The sequence below is a fragment of the Benincasa hispida genome, chromosome 7, assembly GCF_027475165.1.
Source record: "Benincasa hispida cultivar pf3 chromosome 7, pf3_genome.v1.1, whole genome shotgun sequence".
Classification (NCBI taxonomy): Eukaryota; Viridiplantae; Streptophyta; class Magnoliopsida; order Cucurbitales; family Cucurbitaceae; genus Benincasa; species Benincasa hispida.
Genome location: NC_143484.1, coordinates 39,557,186 through 39,568,714, shown reverse-complemented (window position 1 = coordinate 39,568,714; position 11,529 = coordinate 39,557,186). Strand labels below are relative to the sequence as shown.

The 11,529-nt window shown below is 29.8% G+C and overlaps 1 protein-coding gene across 7 annotated transcripts; it reads right to left on the bottom strand.

Moving 5' to 3' along the window:
• Positions 1 to 720: 720 nt before the first annotated feature.
• Positions 721 to 5,363, bottom strand: LOC120079797 (uncharacterized). Of its 7 annotated transcripts, none has more exons than XR_005482355.2 (9): positions 4,706 to 5,296; positions 3,659 to 3,835; positions 3,388 to 3,537; positions 2,803 to 2,904; positions 2,620 to 2,690; positions 2,446 to 2,513; positions 2,005 to 2,112; positions 1,848 to 1,870; positions 721 to 1,317 (listed from the first exon to the last, which is right to left on the bottom strand). XR_005482355.2 is itself a non-coding variant. In XM_039034203.2 (8 exons), the coding sequence occupies exons 1-7, from the start codon at positions 4,940 to 4,942 to the stop codon at positions 2,072 to 2,074; spliced, it is 846 nt and encodes a 281-aa protein (XP_038890131.1). In that variant the 5' UTR covers positions 4,943 to 5,296; the 3' UTR covers positions 721 to 1,317; positions 2,027 to 2,071. The 7 variants fall into 7 exon arrangements, 3 of the variants coding, with proteins under 3 accessions (XP_038890131.1, XP_038890130.1, XP_038890129.1); XR_016530712.1 differs by having other exon boundaries at positions 1,291 to 1,317; positions 2,027 to 2,112; XR_005482353.2 differs by lacking the exon at positions 1,848 to 1,870.
• Between the last annotated feature and the right edge of the window lie 6,166 nt (positions 5,364 to 11,529).

The window sequence follows — 11,529 nt, the reverse complement described above, 5'->3', positions numbered from 1 at the left end:
TTGAACTTTCATAAATATATCAATTTAAACTCTAAACTTTCATCAATATATCAATATATACCTTTAGATTTAATTTAACAAATATCATATACAAAATTTAATATTTTTTTTTAATGAAACGTAAAAATTGTTACAAGTGAAACGATTAAAAACCTAATATTTAAAAATCATCAGGGCATCGATTCTTATATGTATAGACCTCTACAAATGTTAGATTTAACAAGATTGACGATTATAATTTAAAAATCCTCCATGTGTAAATTCTTGTACGTGTTTATAGTTTTAATTACTAAAATTATAAATAATAGAACATAACGACGGATTTAAATTGATACATTTATAAAAATACAATTGATGTAACTATAAAAATTTTAGAGTTTATTTTAATATAGATCTCTATATTGTAAGCATTCAAACGAAAGTCAACTAATTTGGTTATCCACTCCAATTTCCCAACTTTCAATTAGTTGAATTACAATGCAATTTCAAATTTACAGTGTAAGATTTTCTAACTTTCAATTTCATGATAAATAGGTCCCTTAGCTTTAAATTGTATATAATAGATTCTAGAAATTAAGTAGATGTAAAACCTGAATTTCAAGATAACAATTACAAATTTAAAAATTGAAGGAATAAACTTTAGATTCTTTCAAATATCATATAAACTAAAACATAAAATAATTTGTTTATCATACCAACAAAGTAGAGTAGAGTAAATCATAGTAGAAAATGTTTCAATCCAAATAATTTGCTTATCTTCAAGGTCATGTAAACAGAAAAATACCTCTCATTGTGGCAATGCCTTGCTTCAAAACGCGACCATCGACGTGTGCCTATGCCGAGCTTTTCCATACAAAAAGTACCACAAAAAAAAAAAAAAAAAACCTCTGCTTTTGGCTACATATTGTATAATTTTGTGAACCACTGAAGAACCTTTAGATATCTATACATGGAAAAATGTTACATCTTACAATCTGAAGTACAAAACTATGAGGATTCCCACAAATTTGCTTTGTTATTTCCCACAAAATCTCATTTCCATCCACAAATCATTTCGGCAAAAGCTTTTCTTCAACTACAATCTGGAACTTGCATCTGCTAATAGGCTCTTCAGTGTCTCATAGGTCATGAAGCAAATGCCCACCCCAGGCACGACCTTGTAGTATTCGGGCAAAATCCCTCGGTAGAAACCACGGAAGCCTTCTGTCCTCAATATGTGCCTGAATACACCGACAAGGCCTGTTGTATACACCCGAGCTCGGCCACCGGCTCCTTCCAATTGCTTTCGCCTCCTCACGAGATCCAAGGGGAAGGTGGCTGCAAATTATAGTGGGTAACATAATATAAACCGAGCTGTACAGTTAAACAAGCAGATAGAGATGACCTTCACTTCACAGTAAAGACATCAGTAGCACAAAGTTGAAACAGGCGATCGCATTTAAGCAAACATCACACAACAGAGAAAAGCTGCTGGAAAGCACATTGGGGTATGTGAACACTGATGTTTGAATTTTTGTTTAATACAAAACAATATGTTATGTACTATTTTAATATCTGAAGCTGGTCAGTAGTTTTATCATTTTGATATGCTCAATTTTAGACCTATGAAAAGAGCACTTTTAAATTAGAAATGGAGCAAAATGCACCATAATGCTGGCACATTTGCATCATCAGCACTAAGTTTCCACAAGATGACTCAGGCATAGTTAGAATTGGTCTAGTTTCATAAACATACCAATCAACCATGACAAAGTTGTCAAAGAGACTAAGACGATGAACTACTGAGGCTTCAAGGATTGAAAAATCCATTTAACAAATGTAAAAGAGAGCCCAAGTGAGAAGCATACCTCAGATGGGGCACCTCTCACACCTGAAAATGATATTCTAGAATATGTAATGCTTGGAGAGATTGCTACTAAAACCAATTTTAAGAAAAAATTTTAGAAGTTAAGATGAGAAAAAATTAAGGTGGTAATATGGAATTATTTTTATCAATTTCCTTACTAAAATTTTCATAATGCCATACAAAATACAACTCCAGTCTGGTGGTCTGTCTCTAGGGTCAGTCTGGTTAAATACTTTGGTGCAGAGCCTGCACCACAGCCTGTTTCTCTGCATCAAAAGCATGGCAAACAGCTATATGTATTAACCTCTTTTTTTGCACTGACATTTTTTAACAATACAATGAATGCAGTTGAATTAAAAACTTAGCTAGTCCAGCGCTATGCTTAGCATCACAATAGTAGGTTAGTTCATGGAGAGGCAGCATGTGAAAAGAAATATTAAATATGAAGGGCAGGGATTTCCAGCTAGAAAAAAATTCAGATCCAAGAAATCACTCATATTCATAAAATACTGAGATAGATACCGCAAGAAACATTGCATAAACAAAGAACCCATATAAATTGATTCTCTCTGAAAATTAACCCATCAGAGATCACTCACCTGTAGAGGATGCAATGCCCGATAGACTACCACAGGTCAGACTAACCAAAACCGTAGAATCATGAGGCCTGAAATATATTTTAAAATAAGTTTCTAGGACTAAATGAGGAAGCATGTGTACATAACAAGAAGCAATCCATCATATAATTAATGAATTAAACTGAAAATCCTTACCTACGGGACTGCCAGAAAGACCTCAAGCTTTCATACACGGAAAAGCTGATAGCTATGTTGGGACCAACACCCTGCACCAGACAGATTTAATGAGCTATATTTTCAAAACAGGACTCGTATTCCTAGTACATCTCAGAAAGTATAAAAAAATAATAATAAAAAAATGAAAATAAAATTGCATACCAGTATTGTTGCTCCAAGTCCCTTGTAAAGACCTAGAAAACCCTCGTCTCTACAAATTGTTCTCAGAGTATGCCAAATACCTTTGTAATAGATCACGTTCGTCTAAAAATCATAAATCTATGAAGTTAATGCAAAAACAAGTGCCAATACAAACATATGATTCAAAATTATGTCAACCAATTCAAAAGATGGCTTCAATAAAAGATGAATAAATCAAGATGAACCAGTTATGAATATACAAAGACCACAGATGCGACGGCAAATGAGCCCGTCTAGAGTCTAATAAGATGAAATGGAAAGATCATTCACTACCAAGCCCATGAATTTTAAGACCAAACTAGACTAATAATCATCAAAATCACTTCTCATAGTTAACCACCATCCAAGGAAGAACAGTTTTTACCTTTATTTTTGTTTTTGGATGAGGAAAAAAAATATTAAGTATAATGAAAGAATACTGAAAAGAGTCCATAGCCATACAAAAAAGCAGCCCACACCCAAGGAGCCACACAACTAATAGACAAGGCAGTCAAGTTAAGTGCAATAGATACTGTTTACAAGAAGTTGCCAACCATATGAACTCACCTGAGCAGCAAGGCGCGTCCTTACGAGGTCTAGTGGATATGTAGTTGATGCTGCCGTAATTCCTGCCAAGCCACCACCAAGGAAGTGAACTAAAAGGTCTGCACTCATGCGATCCCTTCGATGTTCAAGACTTGGGACCATGTGAAGTAACTACATAGCATATAAACAAACAATTACGATCAGGGCAACTGAAAGAAAAAATTCAAACAGAAATTAACCCCATATATAAAACTCTATGATGGTATCTATTCATAAGAAAGATAACATCAACCTTTTTGTAGTGTTCATATGCATAGAAATTGATAGAGGAATAAGGTAGACGATGAGCAATTGTAACAAGATTTCCTTTCCAGAAAGCTCTTATTCCCTCCTCGTGAATAATTCGTGAAGCCTCATGCCATATGCTGGCTTTCTTCAGCAATGCTACATCAGAGTGCATCCCTTGCACCTGAGATGATAACAAGTAACAAGGCAATTATACAACCACCGATATCAACTGACAGCATGTCAGCAACCCAAAATACCAACAGAGCCATGAAACATAATATCAAATTGACACTGGACAGGCCAATAAACCAGTATTAAAGAGATTTGGACACAGGCACAGTTAAGGTCCTGCTTTTTACAACGTCCTGCTTTTTTTATTTTATTTATGATATCTGCATTTAAAATGTACTAATTTCCTTTTCTTAACATATCATTCTTTACTAGTCTGAACTTTATTGAATTAGAATAAAAATGAATAAATGTTTGCCATTCTACTTAAGAGAGCATCACGGGGAAAGAACCCCATAAACCATGATTCTTAATCTCCTGGTAAGAATCAAATTTAAATACTACAACTTCTCAAAAAAATGTCAAATTTCAGAATGGTGCCAAAGCAAAAGGAAAGAATAAGCATAGATAGTAAATGTTTTATAATTCATATACAAGAATTCAACAAATTGCATTCACATTTTAATCATACATTTCTATTCTCATCATAAAGTACAATTACTTGAAAATGAAATCTTCCACCTGTGTTACAGAGCATATTTCTCACCTCATGTGGTTATAATGCAAAAGTCGTCAATATAACTCCAGTAAGAACCCAAAAACCATATTCCGAAGCTATCTAGGCTTCAGGAAAATGTTTTGCGAAAGAGGGAAAAACTGGAAATGGATAAAGAAAAAGAGTGATTATAAAAAAATTCCATATCCCAAAAGCCTAACATCAAACCGAAAGTAACCCAAGTCACCTAAAGCACTGATAGGATAGAAATTAGGCAAACAACTTCATCGCAACAACAATAATCGATAGAAACAGAAGTAAACGAACCTGAAAGAGAATGGTAAGTCGAGCCAGTGGTGCGGTGCAGGTCTTACTAAAAGCACCGGCGACACCTCCAGAGAGAAGCTGCGACACCGTGCCAATCTGCGATTGCTGAAGCGACTGTTGCTTTTTAGAAGCGAAATTTCTGGCACCTCCCTCAACAGAAACCACCCCACCATGAGCAGAACTGAGAGCTCTTTGCCCTCCTTCCATCATCACACTAACCCTAGCCTCGGTTTGCATGTGTGAAATTAAACGTATACCCTCTTAACAAAAATCTTGAATCCGATGAAGATCGCCAAAAGCAGAGATCGGGATTTGTAATCAAAGATCAAAGAAGAGAAAAATGGAGAAAGGAAAAGGAAAAATCAGAGTATATGAAGTGATGAACCACTAACAACAACTGGAAGTTGCAGCCGAGACATAGAAAAACCTTTCCTTTGTCTTGTTTTAGGTTTTGAAAAAACACTGCGTTAAATTGAAGGAAGAATCAAGAGAGCAATGAAGAAGATGAAGTGCAGCGTACGACGTCGTGTTTGCAAGACGATGCCGTTTTTCTTCTCACCGACCTCACCATTCATTGAACTCCAATCCCGTGCGGGCATTCGTATCGTGTCATCGTATTGAGAGGGTCTTCTGTCAGGTGGAGGGATAAAACTAATATGTTGAGATCATCAATCATCATATCTCAATTTTATCCAAATACTAATTGAATCGGGTAATTGTTTTAAGGCTAAATTATGATAAATGTCTCTCAATTTTGTATTTTGTGTCGCAAATATTTTTTAATTTTTAATAGTTTCAAAAATATTTTTAAATTTAAAAATGCCCCTACCGTTAGTTTTGGATGAAAACTACTAAAGTTTTGTTTCAAAAATACCAACTTTCAAAAGTTTTAAAAACACTCTTAACTTAAAAAAGAGTTCAAAAATACCTTATTGTTAGTATATGAACAAAAACGGTAATATCTTATTGCAAAAATAACTTTAAAATTTAAAAAGAAGAGTTTAAAAATGCTCATACCATTAATATGGTGATCAATTTGTTTGAAGTTTTTTTAAGTTCGAAAATTTCATTTTAAAAAAATTATACATATATCTTCATGTTTTTCATACAGATATTTTTATTGTTCTCTTAGTTTTTTAATTCTTAACTTAACTTACTCCAATTTTTTCGGTAACCAAAATTTAAAATTAAATCATAAAATCCCACAAAATTTCAAAGTCAATCTCCCCTTAAAACATACCAAACGATAAATAGTCAAATAAAAAAACATATATTTGGCTATTATCCGTCGCTCAACTACTAACATATAATTTTGTTAAAACATTTAAGTCATAAGTGATGCTTCATTTATTTTCTCTTTCTTCTTATTATAGTCCATATACCTAAATTTATTTATTTACTTTTTTTTTATAAAGAAATGTTAACAAAAGGAGAGTAAGAATGTATTGAAGAAGGGATGGGAGGAAAAAATGGAAAATAGGGAAGTAAGATGGTGTTAACGATCTCTGTTCATATAACTGTAGGTATTTTTAACTTTATTTTTTTATTAAAAAAAACTTTTAAAAGTTTATAAATATTATACAAAACACTAACGATTTCCATCCAAAACTAACGGTAAGTAATGGTAATTTTGAACTCATCTTAGAAGTTTAAAGGTATTTTTGAAACTTTTGAAAGTTTAAGGATATTTTTGACAAAAAATACAAAGTTTAGGGGCATTTTGTATAATTTAGTCTGGTTTTAAATAGTAAAACGGTTGAAAATATTTTTAAGTATTATAAAATATCATTGTCTATCAGTTATAGCCCGCGATAGACATTTATTACTAATAGGTTGTGAAATGTTGCTACATTTATAAATAAATTAACTTGTTTTCTTTTATTTGAAAACACCCTTGAATATGTATAGACACTTTTGCAATTATTTAAATTAATAAATCAAACATTTCATACTTTCTAAACCACTTAAGATGTTATTATTTATATGTTTATTTTTATATTTAAGAGATTTCTTGTTATCATATAATAAAAATGTCGATTCATTCTTTATATCGATGTCGAATCTATAAAAATGTCAACACATCTACACAAATTAAATATTGTAGGCCTTATTTCGTAACCATTTTGTTTTTTATTTTTGTGTTTGAAAATTAAGTCTAAACACTACTTCCACCTCCAAATTTCTTGATTTGTTATCTACTTTTCACCAATTATTTAAAAAACTAAGTCAAATTTAGAATGTAGATGATATAGACTTAATTTTCAAAAACAAAAACTAAAAACAAAACGGTTGCCAAACAAACCATAGTTATTAGTACAGTTGAAATCTTAAAGTTTTAAAATGTTATACATCTACATTTGAATTTTTTTTTTTTAGTTTTCATTTAGTTATAGATTTTAAATAAATTTTGTTTTCAGTCCTTGAGTTCAAGATTTACCAACGTTAACTTTTCACTAAATATATATATATATTTTAGAATCACTACCTACTTATTTTCAGTCCTTAGTGTTCGTTCTTATTGATTAATTTAAAAGATTTTAATTGAATATAATTACATTAGTTTTCACCCATTTTTCTTAACTATTTTAAATTGATTAAGTAAAAGCAAAAATATATATTTTGAAACATAGAAGATAAAAAAAAACTAAAAATTAAAACTTAGAAATAGAAGAATATTTTTAGGTTAAAAATCATTTTCAGTCTCTAAACTTTTATAAAAGTAACAATTTAGTCCCCAAACTTTATTTTATAACGAGTTAGTCATTGAACTTTCAGTTATGTAACAATTAAGTTTATAAACTTTACTATGTAATAATTTAATCATTGTACTTTAAGATTTGTAAAAATTTAGTCTATATTGTAGAAATTATTGTTAAAATTTAATGAGATTTTTGCCCAAATAAATCAATAAACTAATTAGTTACTCAATATTTTTTTTATAATATATAAAGTTTACATCAGAAAATAATAAAAATTGACATCTAATTTTGATAAATTTATTTACATGAGGGACTAAATTGTTATGAATTTAAAAGTACAAAGACTAAATTGTTATATATAAAGTTTATAGATTAAATTATTACAAAATTGAAATATTAGGGAATAAATTGTTACAAACAAAAGTTTATGAACTAAATTGTTAATTTGATGAAAGTTTAGAAACCAAAATTGTTTTTTATATAGAGAGAATAAAAACTAGGTTAAAAGAGTATTTTTATTTTGCCTATAAAATATTAGTTGAATTTTGGTCCGGTTGTAATGGGGTTAAACCACAATCGGATGTAGAGGATACTTGCTGTGCTTGGAATATGTGATTCCTTTGTTTTGGAATATTCTCGGTTAGTGAGTGGTAAAGGTGATAAAGCTAGCGTGCGGGTGGAGCACCATAATTTATAATACAACACAGCACAAATGTACAATGGGCATCTTACCAATTCTTTTTTTTTTTTTCTCGAAAGAAAAAAAGTTAAGCCTAGTCCACTTTCAATGAGAAGTTGGCACGTGTCAATTATTTTTTAAAAAAAATTAAAAAATATTTTTTGTGACAAAGAATGGAAGTATGAGACCTAAATTGTACTAAATATTGCTAAAAAAAAAAGAGACATCTTAACATTATCTATTATCTACTAATTGTTTAACACGTGTTACATGTAGATTTTTTTACGATTATTTTATCTTATTGATAATATTTTCATTTCATATTATCATATACTATATTTTATAGGAAAAATGTTGGGTTGTATCCAATACTTTGTTCATTTATATTTTGCGGAAAGAGTTCCTTTATATAGTGGTAGTTTAGAATTATTAAAATTCGAAAAATTATTAATTTTTGTTTTTAATATAATTGGAAATGTATTCATAAATTTTATTTTTTTTTATTTTTAGAAATAAATTGACAAAACTTGTAATATCCAAAATCAAAGGAATCGATCCTAACACGACTAGCCACATCCATACAGGCAGGACGTGCGCAAATTATCCAATTTAGACACTAGAAGTTATGATAAGAAATAATAATATCGCGCTTTTCAAATCTGATAATTAGAATGTGTGTTATCTAAATCTCTTAACGAGAATCAATTGGAAGGCAAGTCATTTGGTGTCGGTAGTCGCGATAATTCTGATTCCAATATTGTATATGTAAGATTGCAGTTAAAGAACTCATAATTGGATCAATTATTTATGGAAAATATGTTGTTTTCAGGAAACAAAAAAATTCGACACTACTACAAAATTGAGCTTTAATGTCGGTTTAAAACTGACATTATAAGGATACAATGTTGGTTGAAAAACGACATCGAATATCGTGATATAAAAGTCTTCCATATCGGTTGTCTTTAATTTTGGTTTTAAACTGACATTATAGATAACCAAGATTTCAATGCCAGTTATCTTCAACATTGGTTTTCAACCGACATTGAACATCATCTTCAATGTCGATTTTCACCTACTTTTTGTCAATATTGTTTGACACTAAATGTCTGTCAATATATATATATATATACACACACATAATAGCTTGTGTACGTGCAAATCAATAATGTTTCTCTTTTCCCAATAAGTCACAAAAGAGGAATTGGATGATAATTTAACTCCAAAACCAAGATAAAATATACTTTTCATCCAAATCAACTCCATATGGTTTAGACAACAAATCCCTACGTATGAACCATGAAAGTACACATATATATTCTACATTGAACAAGTAGAGTATATATGCTAAGTTGCACACATGAATAGATTTCAAAATAAAATTAAAACAAAATGGTTAGTTGACTAAAAATAAGCTAAAGATAAATGGAGAGTATTTAACGATGCCTTCCCAAGTTTCTCTAAAGTCAATTTTTGGAACCCAAGGACCATTCTCCCACCTACAGACAAAACAACAATTTGAACAAATAAGTAAAAAACAGAATATAATATTACCCTCGGCGAAGAGTAAAGGAAAACAATCTAATTCATTTGAACAAAATCTAAGAGAAAAGATCATAAGCACGTTAAATTGTCTACTTCTCTCAATTTTAGAACAACTTCACTACCCCACAATTATAGATAAAAATACCTTGTCAAGTTCAAACACAATCCTAAGTCCCACTTTGTCCAACTGACTCCCTGGTACTAAATTCCTATGCAAAAAAGGAACATACAATACATCATTAAGGGATAAAGTTTTTATAGAAGTAAGTTTCAATAAAATCTTCCCTACTAGATATAGTTAAAATTGAAAAAAAAACATTTATTTTTTTTACAGTTTTAACTATTAGTTTTTATATCATGTCTAAATTATCTTATATATATATATAATAAAAAAACAACGGATTGAAACTATGAAGGGAATACAAAGTTCTATTTGATTTTAATATAATTAAAAGAAAAGATCAAAGATTTAATTTAGGACATGTTTATCTCACCGTAAACATAACCAATCAATAGAATAAAAAATGGTCCCCACATAACCACCTATTCAACTTACTTTTCACCGTTTACCTCTTTTATCTCCTTAAACCTTCACTATTTTTTTTAATACTGAGGTGCATCTCGAACATCATCCATATTTGTACATCCATTTTCATTATTCACATAAAAAATATTAAAATATTTCAAGAAAATAAAAAAATTTGCCATATAGTAAGTTATGATCGGACAATTTTGTGGGATGCACAAAAATAGGTAGATGTCCCGTATGCGCCTAAGTACTTTTTTTTCTTTTTCCTTTTTTCCATCCTCTTTTCTTACTCTCCCTTCTTCTTTTTTTCCCCTCTAGAATTCATAAAAAACATTATAATCCATAATCATATTCAGGAAGGAAAAAAAAACACAATTTTGGTCGATGTTTAGATTTGTTGTCTTTTTGGTTCTTAAGGTTTTAAAATAGATATTTTACGTACTTCCTAAAATTTGGAAAAAAAAAAGTAACTTATGCTTTGTTTCTATATGTAGTCTCAAATAAAAGTATTATTTTATCATTTAGAATTATAAAATGTGTACTAAAATATCTAAAATTTACCTAACATAAAAATTTTGGGTATATAATTTTAAGAAATAATTTTCATATAATAAGATTTTGACATTTTAATTTAAAATTGTGGAGAACAAGAAGAAAAAATTGTCAAAACAAATTTCTAGTTTTTCAACCAAATGTAATTATTTTTCTTTATTAAAAAACAAGAAACGAGAAATATTAAATTATAAGAGACGAGAAAAAAAGAAAAGAAAAGAAAAGAAAACTACCAAACAAACTCCAAATTACTAAATTTCTAACATTTTGAGCTATTAAATTGACCAATCAATATTATAATTTGAATCTTTTTCTTGGACTTCAAAATTGAAGCCTGATTGGCTAAAAAATTCTTCTGAAGTTAGGCAACAATTCAATTATTCTATGATAAGTTAGAAAATCCCATCCTAATTACCAAAAATATAGTTATTTTACAAGAACAAAATGCTACAAAGGAGAAAAAAGATGAAATAAGGGATTCTATTATTGCCTGAGTTCAAGTTCTTTGAATGTAGAATCTTCCCAATTTTGGTTGAAAATTTTAAATATGATTCTTTATCCACTCACTATTGTATTTTATTATATCTTTCTCATTTTCAACTATGTAATTTTGATTATTTTCAACTCTTAAAATTTTATATACTTGAATAATTGGGCCATTAGCAAGTATAACAAATTTTCTTTTTAATAGGACCATGAGAACTAAATCATCGTAGTCTTGATTTTCTTAATTTTACAAAGATTCTCAATTTTGCATTTGGTAGATTACTTTCGTCCCTACCAATTGTCAATGCTAAATTTTAGACAAGTGAAAACACACATG

What these genes read in the sequence shown, in the direction of transcription:
- LOC120079797 (XM_039034201.2), bottom strand. Translation starts at nt 4,942, where the DNA reads ATGCAAACCGAGGCTAGGGTTAGTGTGATGATGGAAGGAGGGCAAAGA. An exon ending in GACTTGGAGCAACAATACTG is followed by an intron (nt 2,691 to 2,802) that starts GTATGCAATTTT and finishes TGTCTGGTGCAG; the next exon opens with GGTGTTGGTCCCAACATAGC. An exon ending in GGGCATTGCATCCTCTACAG is followed by an intron (nt 1,318 to 2,445) that starts GTGAGTGATCTC and finishes TATAATTTGCAG; the next exon opens with CCACCTTCCCCTTGGATCTC.